This window comes from Pristiophorus japonicus, chromosome 4 (assembly GCF_044704955.1).
Source record: "Pristiophorus japonicus isolate sPriJap1 chromosome 4, sPriJap1.hap1, whole genome shotgun sequence".
In the NCBI taxonomy this organism is placed as follows: domain Eukaryota; kingdom Metazoa; phylum Chordata; class Chondrichthyes; family Pristiophoridae; genus Pristiophorus; species Pristiophorus japonicus.
Window position 1 is genome coordinate 174946801 of NC_091980.1, and position 16925 is coordinate 174963725.

The 16925-nt window shown below is 43.5% G+C and overlaps 1 protein-coding gene across 8 annotated transcripts in view; it reads left to right on the forward strand.

Annotated features, from left to right (window-relative positions):
• The window catches only part of pacs2 (phosphofurin acidic cluster sorting protein 2), a 353460-nt gene that overhangs the window by 258405 nt on the left and 78130 nt on the right, over positions 1 to 16925 (forward strand). For 5 of the 8 annotated variants that reach the window (XM_070878838.1, XM_070878841.1, XM_070878842.1 and 2 more), the window contains exons 10-13: positions 2497 to 2590; positions 6816 to 6890; positions 10289 to 10413; positions 15345 to 15480. In XM_070878838.1, the coding sequence (XP_070734939.1) occupies positions 2497 to 2590; positions 6816 to 6890; positions 10289 to 10413; positions 15345 to 15480 (430 nt within the window). The remainder of the gene's footprint in view (positions 1 to 2496; positions 2591 to 6815; positions 6891 to 10288; positions 10414 to 15344; positions 15481 to 16925) is intronic. The other 3 variants (XM_070878839.1, XM_070878843.1, XM_070878845.1) reach the window with 1 other exon arrangement.

Sequence of the window (16925 nt, forward strand, 5' to 3'; positions counted from 1 at the left end):
GGGTTCAGAGTGGGATACTGTCCCGCAGCCAATCTTTTAGATTTTGACAGCGGACCTGCCTCCAAACCTGCCCTCTGAGTGCCGGCAAAATCCAGCCCTTTATATCTGTCCTCACAGAAGAAGACGCAAAATCTTCCCGGAAATGGAAAACCAAGAGATTAGCGATAATGAGGAACTGAAAGAAATTGGTATAAATTTTTTTTAAATAGTACTGCAAAAATTAATGGAATTGAAAGCCGATAAATCCCCTGTACCTGATGGCCTGCATCCTAGGGTTTTAAAAGAGGTGGCTATAATGATAGTGGATGCATTAGTTGTCATCATCCAAAATTCCAAAGACTCTAGAATGGCTCCTGACGGATTGGAAGGTAGCAACTGTAACCCCACTATTTAAGAAAGGAGGGAGATTAGAAAACAGGGAACTACAGACTGGTTAGCCTAACATCAGTAGTAGGGAAAATGGCAGAATCTGTTATTAAGGACGTGGTAACAGGACACTTGGAAAATAGTAATAGGATTGGGCAGAGTCAACACAGATTTATGAAAGGGAAATCATGTTTGGCAAATCTGTAAGAGTCTTTTGATGATGTAACTAACAGAACATTTAAGGGGAACCAGCGGATGTGGTGTATTTGGATTTTCAGAAAGCATTCGATAAGGTGCCGCACAAGAGATTATTAAACAGAGAGTTGGAATAAACATGTTGGCAGGCTGTAACTAGTGGGGTACCACAAGAATCAGTGCTTTGGCCCCAGCTATTCATAATCTATATCAATGATTTGGATGAGGGGACCAAATGTAATATATCCAAGTTTGCTGATGATACAAAGCTAGCTGGGAATATAAGTTATGAGGAAGATGCAAAGAGACTTTAAGGGGATATAGACAGGCTGAGTGAATGGGCAAGAATATGGCAAGTGGAATATCATGTGGAGAAATGTGAAGTTATCCACTTTGGTAGGAAAAATAGAAAAGCAGAGTATTTTTTAAATGGTGAGAGATTGAGAAATATTGATGTTCAGAGCGACCTGGGTGTCCTTGTACACGAATAACTGAAAGTTAATATGCTGGTACAGCAAGCAATTCGGAAAGCGAATGGGATATTGACCTTTATTGCAAGAAGATTTGAGTACAAGTAACGACGTCTCACTGCAATTATATAGAGCCCTGGTGAGACTGCACCTGGAGTATTGTGTACAGTTTTGGTCTCCTTATCTAAGGACGGATATACTTGCCATAGAGGGAGTGCAATGAAGGTTCACCAGACTGATTCCTGGGATGTGGGGATTGTCCTATGAGGAGAGATTGAGTAGACTAGGCCTATATTCTCTTGAGTGTAGAAAATTGAGAGGTGATTTATTGAAATATACAAAATTCTTAGAGCGTGACGGGGTAGATGCAGGGAGGATGTTTTCCCTGGCTTGGGAGTCTAGAACCAGGGGTCTCATTTTCAGAATAAGGGGTCGGCCATTTAGGGCTGAGATGAGGAGAAATTCTTCACTTAGACGGTGGTGAATCTCTGGAATTCTCTACCCCGGACGGCTTTGGAGGCTCAGTTGTTGAATATATTCAAGACAGAGATCGATCGATTTTTGGATATTAAGGGAATCGAGGGATATGGGGATAGTGCAGAAAAGTGGACTTCAGGTAGAAGATCAGCCATGATCTTATTGAATGGCAGAGCAGGCTTGAGAGGCTAAATGGCCCAGTCCTGCTCCTATTTCTATGTTCTTATGTTGGAGGCTGACACAACAGTGCGGTACTGAAGGAATGTTAGATTGTCAAAGGTGCTGCCTTTCAGATAACTGCCTGCTCAGGTGGAAGTAAAAGATCCCACAGCACTTTTCGAAGAGGACAGAAAAGTTTATCCCTATGCCCTGACCAATATTTATCCCACAACCAACATCACTTCCATAGTCCACAATGTTTCAGTTTTGCCCTCCAATTACTATTCAATTGATACTTTATAGAAATGCCCTTTCATAAAATACTTGCTCAGGAATTATGTGTTACTGGCTGAATCACCAGTCACTGCTCTACACTCCCCATGACTTGCCGCTTAATTCTTCTCAATGAATGCTGGTTCCCACTTCCTGCTGCCACCTTCAGGACGGTGCATGCAACTGCTATGTTTTCCAGAGCGCCAGCCTCGCTCTCTGGTGATGTCACAGCTACTCAGAGGTGGAGCTGGCCAATCTGAATAGAGGGGAAGAAGCTATACTGCAGCGTATCATGTAGCTCGTGAGGCTCTCCTGTTCTAGCCGATTATAAGCTGTGAATCACGCAGTTACCATTTTGAACCCGGTCGCAATTTAAGGGCGTTAAAAGAAATTCCAGCAAAAGTTATGGTTCATTGGCCTTTATTTTGTTAATCTGACTAAGTCTCTCTTTGTGATTCTGAATGTACCTTGTCTGTAAGTTATTGGTGTTGCATTCTAAATGTCACTTTGGCTTTATTCAGTGTCTGACCCTCTGATTGTGAATGTTACTTTGCAGACCCTACTTTGAAGGCTTGTCGCACTCCAGCTCTCAGACTGAAATTGGCAGCATCCACAGCTTGAGGAGCCAGACAAAGGAGCCACCTAGTCCCGTAAGAAACGAGTGTTGTTTTGAACCCAAGCTACAGCCGTTTTAAATGAGGCTCCTGACTGGAAAGTAAAGCTTTCACCACTGAAGCAAGGTCAAAAATGAATTGGTAGTTTTTCTGCATCTTTAAGAAGGACTTGCATTTCTGCAGCGATCCTTGTATCTGGAAGAACATCATTTACAGGGTGGAAGAAGTCTGAGAAAACCGAGCAGGAGGGAGAGGCACAAACAAGAGTTAGATGGGTGAAAGCATGGTTGAAGTGAGGTTGTCATCGGCTTTTGATAGCAAAGGGGAAAGTGGCAAGACTTAAGGACTTGGGAATATATTTCTAAAGGACAGGGGAACGTTGGGTGAATCAGTGGCCACACCTGGTGGAATGGAGTGTAAGGACAAATGATGTTGAAAGAGCAGAGGATGTATGAGGAACGCACTGCCTGAAAGGGAGGTGGAAGCAAATTTAATAACTTTCAAAGGGGACTTGGATTTATACTTGTAAAGGAAAAATTTGCAGAGTTATGGGGAAAGAGCAGTGGAATCGAACTATTTGGATAGTTCTTTCAAAGAGCTAGCACGGGCACAATAGGCCTCCTTCTTTGCTGTAGTATTCTATGTGTTAACGTATGGCTGGAAGAGTCTGAGTCTACAAGGCTATAGAGGGATTTGAAAACAAGGATAAGGATCTTGGTTAAGGTTTCCACTTTCTGCAAGTCCGAACTCAAACATGGAGAAGGGCGCAGCCAGAGGGTGGAATGAAATCTTTTCTTCTGATGAAAACAAAATTGAAATCCAAACAACTAATCCCTCCAGCTTGCAGGAGGCATAATTAAGTGCAAAGAGTGGGGCCTTTATCTTTTCATTAAATCAGATTATTCATGTGTAGAAATTTCCAGGCGTTCCACTTAAAAATTGGACTTTCCAGTCATCCGATATCAGATTAGTTGGAGAAGGTGCAAAAAAAGATTTACAAGAATGATACCAGAACTGAGAAAATATACTCATCAGAAAATACTGAACAGGCTGGAGCTCTTCTCTACAATAGAGATGGCTGAAGGGTGATCTGCTGGTGGTTTTTAAGATCGAGAAAATGTTTCTGCCTGTGGAGAGTCCAAAACTAGGGGCCATAAATATAAGATAGTCACTAATAAATCCAATAGGGAATTTAGGAGAAACTTTTTTTTGAACCCAGAGAGTAGTTAGAATGTGGAATGTGCTACCACAAGGAGTAGTTGAGGAAAATAGCACAGATGCATTTAAGGAGAAGCTAGATGAGCACATGAGGGAGAAAGGAATAGAAGGATATGCTGATAGGGTTACATGAAGAGGGGTGGAAGGAGGCTGGTGTGGAGCATGAACGCTGGCATGCATCAGTTGGGACGAATGGCCAATTTCTGTGCTGTAGACTTTGCAGTGAGAGCCCCGGAAAGAAACTGCTGGGTTTAAATGTGTACTGTATTCTTGCACTGCTTGATATCTGCCACCAGATGTTGCTGTTGACCAGTATTAATGCTCTTTTAGGCAGCTTCCCACAAGAAGAAATGGGCACCACAGCATTCGACTTCATTGTTAATTCCTCTGGATCAATTGAAACTGCAATATTCTGCCATTTCGGGAGTCCAGAACGAGGGGGCATAGTCTTAAAATTGGAGCTAGGCCATTTAGATGTGAAATCAGGAAGCACTTTACTATTTCCTCTGATGGGGCAGTCCAGAACAAGGAGACTATCCTTAAAATTAGAACGAAGTTGTTCATGGGTGATGTCAGGAAACACTGCTTCACACACAGGCTAGTGGAAACCTTCCCACAAAAAGATGTTTAGGCTCGGTCAATTGAAAATTTCAAAATTGAGATTGCTAGATTTTTGTTAATCAAAGATATTAAGGAATATGGGACCAAGGCACAATGGAGTTCAGATACAGATCAGCCATGATCTAACTGAATTGCAGAACAGGCTCGAGGGACTGAATGACCTACTCCTGTTCCTATTCCAGATGCAAATTTAATACTCTATTTCATTCAGTTCTGAGCATATGTGTAATATAAGCAAAATTCAGACAGCGACCAGAAAGTCCTGACCATCCTTGAAGCAGGAAGAGGAAATGGTATAGGCTGTGCAGGATTCCCCTGAAAGTGGTAAAAAGGTTGTCAGCACTGAATACCTGTGATAACGATGCAAATTGGACAAAGGCAACCATAGCATAGTCACAGCTCTGTAGATCAAATGACTGTCAAAGATGGGGAGATGAATTATAGGAATGCTGTATGGGGATTTCATAGCAGAGTAAATGAGGCATTTTTTTTAGTCACAGCCAAGGGTCCAAAATCATGTGCTTTCCTCCCAGGTGTTGGTGTGAGAGATATCATGGAATGGGGAAGGGAAATGTTAGCAATCAACGTTGGGGTCAACATAGGCACGATTGTTCTTGTAATAAATGATCTACAACACCAACATCAACAACTTGCAATTATATACTTCAGCTCATCCACAGTTCTGCTGCCCATTACCTCGTCCACTTCCCCCATCACCCCAGTTCTCACTGACCTACATTGGCTCCCAGTCCGACAACATCTCAGTTTAAAAATTCACATCCTTGTTTTCAAGTCCCTCCCTATCTTTGTAACCTCCTCTGGCCCTACAACCCTCCGATATCTCTGCGCTCCTCCAATTCTGTCCTCTTGCACATCCTCCATTATCATGGCTCCATCATTCAGAGCTGTACCTTCAGCTGCCTGGGCCCTAATCTCTGGAATTCCTTCCTTAAATCTCTCCGCCTCTCTATCTCTCTGTCGTCCTTCAAGACGCTCCTTAAAACCTATCGCTTTGACTAAGTTTTTGGTCACTTTCCGTAATATCTCATTATGTGGCTTGGTGTCATTTTTTTAAAGAATAGTACTGTACAGAAGGCAGCCATTCAGTCCATCGAGTCATTGCTGGCTCTTTCGAAGAGAAATTCAGTTAGTCCCGCTCCCCCTCTTTTTCTTTGTTTGATAACGCTCCTGTGAAGCGTACTGAAATATTTGACTACGTTAAAAGAACTACTGTATATAAATGTAAGTTGTTGTATATAGCGCCTTTAACACATTAAAATGTGCCAAGATATTTAGACTTCTGGACTTGAGTGTAGGGGGGACAATTTGCAGACGATACAAAAGTGGGGGGGGCACGTACTTCACTGAAGAGGACTGTAAGCAAATCAGAACGACAGATTTATTGGTTGAGTAGCTTGAGGTCAGGTGAAATTTAAGATGAAGAGATACATTTTGGGAGGAACAGTAAAGACTAAATGTACACTAAATGGTAAATGTTTAAAAGGAGTAGAAGAGCAGAGAGATCGAGGAAGTTGAAATCTTTAAAAAGTGGAAACATAGGTTGATGAAGTTTATAAAAAATATATATGGTATCCTAGATTTTATAAATGGGCCAAAGAGGTATTGCTAAACGTGTAAGGATCATTGGTTAGGCTACAGTTAGAATATTGTGTACAGTTTTGGGCACTCTGCTTTTGGAAGAATGTCAAGGCCATGAAGAAGGCACACAAGAGATTTGCTAAGATGATACTCAGAATGAGAGGCTTTAGTTATGAGGAGAAACTAGTGAAACCTGAGACTCTCCAATAGAACAAAGGAAATCTGACGCACATGATCAAAATTATACGGGTTTTTGATAAGGGAAATCGGGAAAAACTATTTTCACTGGTTGGTGGGTTGATAACCAGACAACATAAATTTAAAGTCATCACCAAAAACAAAGCAAGAGGTTAGGAGAAATTTGTTCATGCAGAGGGACTGCCCTATTGGAAACTTTGGGGGAAACAGAATCCACAACAACTTTTAAGATGGTCATGGACAAATATTTCAACAGGAAACATTTTAAAGGGTGTGGGGAAAAAGGAACGGGATTGGGTCCAAGTGGATAGCTCTTTCAGATTTGGCACTGACACATTGGGGCTTTGGCCTCCTATTCTGTAAAATTTTCATGATTCTATTACTTTCCTCATTTTTTCCAGCTCCATCTTTCTTCCCTCCTCTCCTGTAGACACTGAATCATGCTGAGATGCAGTTTTACAGGTGGCGAACTGCACCCAGGTACCTTATCAGAGTATCTGCTCTTCTCCTCTCCCCCCCCCCCCCCCCCCCCACCCCCCCACCGGCTGTTGCCTTCTCTGACTGTTCTAGTGCTGGTTGCAGTCTGCTCACTGCCTGTAACCTGTTCCTCTTTTGTTGCACGCAGATAGATGTACCTGAAAAGCTCAAGAACTCCGCAAGCAAATTTCATATAGACAACATTTCCGATACACTGTCTGTTGTGAGTATAATGTCTGTGTATTGCAAGACACTCATTGAAGCATTACACCATCATCATCATCATAGGCAGTCACTCGGAATCGAGGAAGACTTGCTTCCACTCTTAAAATGAGTCCTTAGGTGCAGTCCAATACGAGAGCCACAGTCCCTGTCACAAGTGGGATAGATACTCGTTGAGGGTAAGGGAGGGTTGGACAGATTTGCCGCACGCTCTTTCCGCTGCCTGCGCTTGATTTCTGCATGCTCTCGGTGATGAGACTCGAGGTGCTCAGCGCCCTCCCGGATGCACTTCCTCCACTTAGGGCAGTCTTTGGCCAGGGACTCCCAGGTATCGGTGGGGCTGTTGCACTTTATCAGGGAGGCTTTGAGGGTGTCCTTGTAATGTTTCCTCTGCCCACCTTTGGCTCATTTGCCATGAAGGAGTTCCAAGTTGAGCACTTGCTTTGGTAGCCTCGTGTCTGGCATGCGAACAATGTGGCCTGCCCAGCAGAGCTGATCAAGTGTGGTCAGTGCTTCAATGCTGGGAATATTGGCCTGGTCCAGAACGCTAACGTTGGTGCGTCTGTCCTCCCAGGGGATTTGCAGGATCTTGCGGCGACATCGTTGGTGGTATTTCTCTAGCGATTTGAGGTGTCTACTATACATGGTCCATGTCTCTCAGCCACACAGAAAGCACTACACCACAGGTAGCCTGGAGAGGCAAGGATGAACAGCGATGTCCATGTTGGGTGGTCCAGGAGGAGACGGTGAATGTCGGATAAGGAAGGAAAGTTTGAAGCGGAGATGAGCTGGGAAAAATATCTGCGCTGGGAGTTCTGACCCACAGACATATTAAGTTAGAAATAGAAGTGAAGGGGGAAATCCTGGAGGAACAGAGCATTGAGATTAGGAAGGAAAATGGAAAGGCACACATTGCGTACATGTGGATTTTGTTAATGAGTGAAAAATGAGGTCTGGAGACAAGGAGAAGCCATGGGGCACAGGGCAGCAGTCAGGTGTGGAAGGAAGATGCAACAGTCTGAACCAGCTGGAGTCATCCATTCTCGTATACCATCTGAACCCCTCAATTAAACTCCAGCCTGTGACTCACTCCCGGATATCCATTATTCTATATGTAAACCATCTGAAACCCTCGATTAAACTCCAGCCTGTGACTCACTCCCGGATATCCATTATTCTATATGTAAACCATCTGAACCCCTCAATTAAACTCCAGCCTGTGACTCACTCCCGGATATCCATTATTCTATATGTAAACCATCTGAAACCCTCGATTAAACTCCAGCCTGTGACTCACTCCCGGATATCCATTATTCTATACATAAACCATCTGAATCCCTTGATTAGATTCCAGCCTATGAATCATGACTCAGTATTCATTATTCTATGTGTAATGTTGAAACTGTTGAAGCCTCCGTTTGCTTCATATCTGCCTGTCATGGGCACAGATCTTATACTTTGTAGCATGTTAGCGCGTAGGAGGTATATCAAACATAGAAACATAGAAAATAGGTGCAGGAGCAGGCCATTCAGCCCTTCTAGCCTGCACCGCCATTCAATGAGTTCATGGCTGAACATGAAACTTTAGTACCCCCTTCCTGCTTTCTCGCCATACCCCTTGATCCCCCCTAGTAGTAAGGACTTCATCTAACTCCCTTTTGAATATATTTAGTGAATTGGCCTCAACTACTTTCTGTGGTAGAGAATTCCACAGGTTCACCACTCTCTGGGTGAAGAAGTTTCTTCTCATCTCGGTCCTAAATGGCTTACCCCTTATCCTTAGACTGTGACCCCTGGTTCTGGACTTCCCCAACAGTGGGAACATTCTTCCTGCATCCAACCTGTCCAAACCCGTCAGAATTTTAAACGTTTCTATGAGGTCCCCTCTCACTCTTCTGAACTCCAGTGAATACAAGCCCAGTTGGTCCAGTCTTTCTTGATAGGTCAGTCCCACCATCCCGGGAATCAGTCTGGTGAATCTTCGCTGCACTCCCTCAATAGCAAGAATGTCCTTCCTCAAGTTAGGAGACCAAAACTGTACACAATACTCCAGGTGTGGCCTCACCAAGGCCCTGTACAACTGTAGCAACACCTCCCTACCCCTGTACTCAAATCCCCTCGCTATTAAGGACAACATGCCATTTGCTTTCTTAACTGCCTGCTGTACCTGCATGCCAACCTTCAATGACTGATGTACCATGACACCCAGGTCTCGTTGCACCTTCCCTTTTCCTAATCTGTCACCATTCAGATAATAGTCTGTCTCTCTGTTTTTACCACCAAAGTGGATAACCTCACATTTATCCACATTATACTTCATCTGCCATGCATTTGCCCACTCACCTAACCTATCCAAGTCACTCTGCAGCCTCATAGCATCCTCCTCGCAGCTCACACTGCCACCCAACTTGGTGTCATCCGCAAATTTGGAGATACTACATTTAATCCCCTCATCTGAATCATTAATGTACAATGTAAACAGCTGGGGCCCCAGCACAGAATCTTGCGGTACCCCACTAGTCACTGCCTGCCATTCTGAAAAGTACCCATTTTACTCCTACTCTTTGCTTCCTGTCTGACAACCAGTTCTCAATCCACGTCAGCACACTACCCCCAATCCCATGTGCTTTAACTTTGCACATTAATCTCTTGTGTGGGACCTTGTCGAAAGCCTTCTGAAAGTCAAAATACACCACATCAACTGGTTCTCCTTTGTCCACTTTACTGGAAACATCCTCAAAAAATTCCAGAAGATTTGTCAAGCATGATTTCCCTTTCACAAATCCATGCTGACTTGGACCTATCATGTCACCATTTTCCAAATGCGCTGCTATGACATCTTTAATAATTGATTCCATCATTTTACCCACTACTGAGGTCAGGCTGACCGGTCTATAATTCCCTGCTTTCTCTCTCCCTCCTTTTTTAAAATGTGGGGTTACATTGACTACCCTCCACTCGATAGGAACTGATCCAGAGTCAATGGAATGTTGGAAAATGACTGTCAATACATCCGCTATTTCCAAGGCCACCTCCTTAAGTACTCTGGGATGCAGTCCATCAGGTCATACAATTCAATTGTTATCATTTTATCCAGTTATATATTGAGAATCAGAAATCAAGCTGCCAGGATCTGAAATACAGTCCTGTACAACCAAATAATTCTATGCCGGAACAACTGAGACCTTGGGTCATAAGCAGGAGATTCTTGTCGGGTGGGGAAATGGAGGGCCAGATCCCATTGAATGCTGACTCTGTGAATGCTGTCTCTCACTTGGGTAATATAAAGACCCTAAGGCGTTGCACAAAACAGATGGAGCATGCATTGCTCAAAGAGAACATGGCCTGCAGTGCATGCAATTTTTAATATGCTTTTCTTTTGTTTTTGTTCCCCATAAGGATCAAATACAACACGAAGATGAGGCAGCGGCATCTGAAAGCATCAATGCAGATACTTTCCTGGAAAAGCTTCCTCCCAGTGGAAAAATCACTAAGACAGAGTCTTTGATTATTCCTTCTACTAGGTAAGCCTTTTTTCTGTAGAGGATATTATTAGCATAAAAATATAAATTGCATGTCAGCCACTGCTCAATGGTAGCACTCTCGCCTTTGAGTCAGAAGATTGTAGATTCAAGTCCCACTCCAGAGCTCCAGAGTCTTGAGCACAAAATCGAGGCTGACACACACCATTGCAGTACTGAGGGAGTACTGCACTGTCGGAGGTGCGGTCTTTTGGATGAGATGTTAAATCGAGGCCCCATCTGCTCTCTCAGGTGGATGTAAAACATAAGAACATAAGAATTAAGAGCAGGAGTAGGCCATTCGGCCCCTCGAGCCTGCTCCGCCATTCAATGAGATCATGGCTGATCTACCTCAACTCCACTTTCCTGCACTATCCCCATAGCCCTTCATTCCCTTAATATCCAAAAAAAATCTATTGATCTCTGTCTTGAATATACTCAAAGACTGAGCCTCCACAGTTCTCTGGGGTAGAGAATTTCAAAGATTCACCATCCTCTGAGTGAAGAAATTTCTCCTCATCTCAGTTCTAAATGGCCGACCTCTTATTCTGAGTCTGTGACCTGTAGTTCTAGACTCCTCAGCCAGAGGAAACATCCTCCCTGCATCTAAGATTCCATGGGACAATTTGAAGAAGAACAGGGCAGTTCTCACCAGTGTTCTAGCCAATATTTAGACAAGCTAAAAGTCTGCTCCACGATACCTCATTCTTGAGCAGGACTCTTGCTGCTGCACCTCACCACCACCACCACCCCCCCCCCCCGGCAAACTCTGCTGAATCTTGCAGTCTGTCACCAAATTACGTTGCCTTCCCAGTATCAGTCTCAGTATATCAAAAGCAAAATACTGCGGTTGCTGAAAATCTGAAATAAAAACAGAATATGCGGGAAATACTCAACAGATCAGGCAGCATCTGTGGAGAGAGAAACAGTGTTAACGTTTCAGGTCGATGACCTGTCGTCAGAACCTCAGTATATTCTCCTTTATAATTTGTGTGTCAGCCAATGGTTCAGTGGGTAGCAATCTCACCTTTGAGTCAGAAGTTTACGTGTTCAATTCCCACTCCAGAGACTTGAGCCTGCAATCCAGACTGACACTCCAGTGCAGTGCTGAGGGAGTGCTGCACAGTTGGAGGTATGGTTTTTGAATGAAACGTTAAACCGAGCCCCCACCTGCCCTCTCGGGTGGATCTATAAGATCCCAGGGCACTATTTCAAGGAATAGTTCTCCCCAGTGTCCTAGCCAACACTTATCCATCAACCAACATCGCTAAAACAGATTATTTGGTCAGTTTATCTCATTACTGTGGGGCCTTGCTGAGTGCAAATTGTCTGCTGCATTTTAAAAGTACTTCAAGCACTTTGGAATGTCCTGAAGTTGTAAAAGGTATTATATAAATGCAAGTTCTTTCTATCTTTCTTTATAAATACTGCGTATTAAAACTATGCAGTGACTTCACAAAATGTGAATTTAAACAAAAAATTGCCATTGTAACTGACTGAAAGGTACCCAGTCTGGTAAACACAACATGACTATCAGTAGAGGCTGGCTCCCTGGAGTAAGAAGCTGGCCTTCAACACCAGTTTTCAATCTGTATTTAAAGTGAACACAATGCATCCTTTTTATTTATCACATTAAAACAAGAACATTTAAATATATAAGATCCTGCAACACAAAATCTATGTGCAATGGGGTTATTATCCAGAACAGCTCAAATATGAGCAAATGTTCCAAAGCCAAGAATTTATGTGACGTATCTGCATTTTGTGGAACTTTTGACACTGCAAGACCAATTATCCCCGCAAACTCGCCAAACATCTCAGAAGCTGTTCACCTGACGTGGACAATTCTTACTGTGTTCAGAGGTCATTTTTAGAGTGTATATTGTAAATCTTCAGTTATAATATGTCCCATGTATAATACGCGCTCTAACTCTCAAATTGAATTGAATAGCATAGGAAAATGTATCAGTGTGTAATAACCCTCCCCCAACGCTCCGTAATCGTATATGTTCACACTCGCATTTATTACTCCCGCATATGCATAAACAACTGAAACTGTTGATGTATTTAGACATAAAGTGCTATAGTTCAGCAGAGAAACTGCTTTGCATTTCCAACAATCTCCGTGCTGCACTTCAAACTGTTTAATGAAAATTGGCTTCACTGTTCCTGAGCCTCTTGTGAAGTGACTTTCTTTTTAGTGTCCTTGTATAATCCCCCCACCTTTGAATAGTTTTTTTGGGGGGCGGACGTGGTCTGAGCTCATGTTTTCCTCTAAGATTTATGGCAAGCAGCCTCTCTATTCATGAAGGTTGTGTGCCTTGTCATCAGCTGCCTTGTAAATCTCCTGTTTACAAACCAACATGATTTACATAATACATGGATTTTCATTAGCAGGGCATCAGTTGAATTATTGAAGAATCACATGGATCAGGCCTTGATGTTTATTCCAGGAGCACTTGAGCTGAGCCTCAATAATCCAAAATACCCATGGTGAATCTTCACACACCACTGCTCCCTTTTGTGGACTCTGCCACCTGGACTTCTGTCCCATGTACTGATATTTATGTGCAATTAATGGTTACTTCCTGAACCAACAATGGGCCAAGCGAAGGCTCAGCTTTCCTATCTGCTAGCTCTTCCCTCTGCTTTTCTGACTTTGCAAACGGCCTCCGCCCCCCCCCCCCCCCCCCCCTTCACAATTTCCTATACCCACCCTCCACTCCACCTTAGAACATAAGAAATAGGAGCAGGAGTCGGCCATTTGGACCCTCGAGCCTGTTCCGCCATTTAATAAAATCATTACTGATCTGATTTTTGACTCAACTCCACTTCCCTACCCGCTCCCCATAACCCTTTACTCCCTTATCGTTCAAAAATCTGCCTATCTCCACCTTAAATATATTCAATCACCCAGCCTCCACAGCTCTCGGGCAGGGAATTCCACAGATTTATGACCCTCAGAGAGAAGAAATTCTTTCTCATCCCAGTTATAAATCGGTGACCCTTTATTCTTAAACTATGCCCCCTAGTTCTAGATTCCCCCATGAGGGGAAACATTTTCTCTGCATCTACCTTGTCGAGCCCCCTCAGTATCTTGTCTGTTTCAATAAGATCCCTCTCATTCTTCTAAACTCCAATGAGTACAGACCCAACTTGCTCAATCTTTCTTCATAAGTCAACCCCTTCATCTCGGGAATCAACCTAGTGAACCTTCTCTGAACTGCCTCCAATGCAAATACAGTTGGACCTCTCTGGTCCAGCACTCTCGGGACTTGACCGGTGACTGAACAGAGAATTTTCCGAATCACGGGAGATCACACTTACTGGTATCTGTCGACAGCCCCCGGGCTCCTGAGTGTGTGTGTGTGTGCTGGCAGCCTCAGCCAATCACACTCACTGATTGACAGCCATTCCAGCGGATCACCGAACACACGTCTGAATTCTTTGCCCACTGTCATGTTTTACGAAGAAAATTAAAGCTGCTTTAACAACTTTGAAGCCTCTTCTACTTTGCAACAGTGCAGATATGCAGTATGGGCCCATTCAACCAGGACAAGTTCTGACTTCCCTCTCCCTCTTGATTACCAAGTTTGAATGGAGTACTGACACAATTCGATTGACAGCCATTCCAGCCGATCGCCGAACACACTCACTGATTGACAGCCGCTCCAGCCAATCAAAACTTTTATAAACCCTCCTCTCTCAGGCCAAACTAATGCCGAATCACAAATGTTTCCGGATTAGAGAGTCCTGGACTGGAGAGGTACAACCTGTATATCTCTCCTTAAATAAGGAGACCAAAACTGCACGCAGTACTCTAGCTGTGGTCTCGCCAATACCCTGTACAGTTGTAGCAGAACTTCTCTGTTTTTATACTCCATCCCCTTTGTAATAAAGGCCAACATTCCATTTGCCTTCCTGATTACATGCTGTACCTGCATACTAACTTTTTGTGTTTCAGGCACAAGGACCCCAGGTCCCTCTGTACTGCGGCTTCTGTCTCAGAAGCTTCAGTTGCCTTGCCCGACACTCTGGAAGACTCTCCCTAAAGCTCTCTCTAACTTATGGTCTCTGTCCTCTTCTACAAACCTAATCAAAATCTACTTTTCTGACCTTCACTTCAGTCACCACCCTGAACCGCTCTTTCATCACTGTTCTGCGTCTAATTATATTAGTTTCTGTGTTGCGAAGACTCGGCTTGTATTCCTTAAGTAGAGAAGATTAAAGGGCGATGTAATTGAGGTGCTTAAGATGATTAAATGATTTGATAGGGTTTCTAGAGAGAAACTATTTCCTCTGGTGGGGGAGTCCAGAACAAGGGGCATAACCTTAAAATTAGAGGCAGACCGTTCAGGGGTGATGCCAGCACTTCTTCACACAAAGGGGAGTAGAAATCTGGAAAACTCTCCCCCAAAGAGAGAGAGACTAGTTTAATTGGAACTTTCAAAACTGAGATTGATAGATTTTTGATGCGTAAAGGTATTAAGGAATATAGAACCAAGGTGGGCAGTTGGAGTTAAGGAACAGATCAGCCGTGATCCAATTGAATAGCGTGACAGGCTCAAGGGGCTGAATGGCCTACTTCTGTTTAATGTTCCTTTCTTCCTATGAAACCCTTAACCATTTTGCTACACTATGTAAATACAAATTCTTCTTGTTCTCTGGTCTTTTTAAATTCACAGCAACAAGTAGGATTATTTGCATGAGATGCCTGTTTTTGGCACAGCTTCTGGCTGCACAGCTGTATTATGCAACTTGGTATTTATTTCCCTCACCCCAAATAAAAACCCAAAATGCTAGATTTGTCTGAGAGCTTTAAGAACTTAGAACAGTTACCTACAACTCCACAGATACAAATCTCATTCAGCTCACGGACTTACGCTCTTGGCGTGTGGCGCTTCTGATCTGTTAGTTCATAACCTTGCGTTCAGTAGGTCCGAGGGGAAGCAGGCGGGACGCCGCGGAAGAAGCACGTCCCTGAAAGAACGGCAGCCCGCGAGGCAGCAGAACGAGCGGGCGAACAGCTTGGACAATGAGCGCTCACCGGAACCACGGCAGCATCTGCAGGTAGGTGGCAGAAGCGTAAAAGCCCTAGCACAGCTTCAACAAAGGGGCAACTCACTTCACCCTGAGAAATATTGTGTACAAAATGTAAAACTCTTAAGTTTCTCCAGAAAAACCTACCCTGTTTTGACTTTTAAAAAAAAAAAGAAATCCATCCTTTAAGTCATAGTCATATTTTGCAGCCGACACTTTATTTCCGTCAGACTTTTCCCCATCCTCTGAAGCTGGAAATGTCTGTACTTGCTTGTCTCTTTACCTTTGTTTCCTTCCTCTGTTCCCCAGTCGTAGGCTTGTTTGTGTGTCACTTGACTAGGGGCAAATTTTGGCCAGCATTTAATTTAAAAGGGAAGGTTCTGAAATAGATGCAAGGTATGTGGCCTGACCAGAATTATTCTGTACAAGATGATCACCGAGTAATCTAGCCAGAGAACTGTGTTCTGTTGGAGTGTTTTATAAGTGGCTGGTTGTGTGGGAATAGCAATTTTCTGATGTTTTTTTCTCCCTTTACTTCTGCCCCGAAGGCATGAGACATGTTTGGATACAGTTCAGTGGGCACCTCTGGTACCTCATCCAAATGACTATCCTTCGTTCGCGAGCTTCAATAACTTGTAATGATGGTAGGCAACTCGACCAGGTGGAGCATCACAGTGGAGTGAGATCCTGTTCTCTCCTCGCACCCACAAATGTGCACTTCTGACGGGGATTGCTGAGCAGTGGCTGCAACTGTGAGCTGAGAGAGATTGTATCCCTCCCTAATGCAGTAAACACTAAAAAGGAATTTAATTCTCCCCCTTGCCTCCCCCACCACTATAGCTCCAGCTGAGATCAGCTACCTGCACATTGGTTAAGAATTGAATCCTGGGACCTTCTTTGCTAAGTTCTACAGTGTGTAATGAATGTAAACACTGAGCTATTGTGGGAGGATAAGACTCTATAAAACAAGGAAATTCTATAGAAGAAATACGCAGAAGGGAGATTCAAGGTTTAAACTGTGAAAGCTTGTTTGACGAATGGAAAAGGATGGCACAGCGGCCCACTGCTGCATCACCATTGAGCAGTCTAATATGGCCTGATTTCCTCCGTTTCATACCTGTACCAAAATAGTTAGCACAGATAATAGAGATGTTGTGCAGTTATTGTTGTGTATGTAGACTTTCAAAACGTGTTTGATAAAGTGCTACATAATAGACCTGTTAGCAAGATTGACGCTGATAGGATTAAATGGGCAGTGGCTGTAAGTCAGAAAGCAGAGAGTAGTGGTGAACAGTTGTTTAACAGACTGGAGGGAAGTATACAGTGGATTGTATGAGATTACTGTTCCTTTTGATTAACTGTTAAAAGGAAATTGGATATATATTTGAGACACAATTTGCAGGGCAAGGGAGCAAGAGCAAGGGAGTGAGACTAGTTGGATAGCTCTTTCAAAGAGGCATCAAAGAGCCAATGAG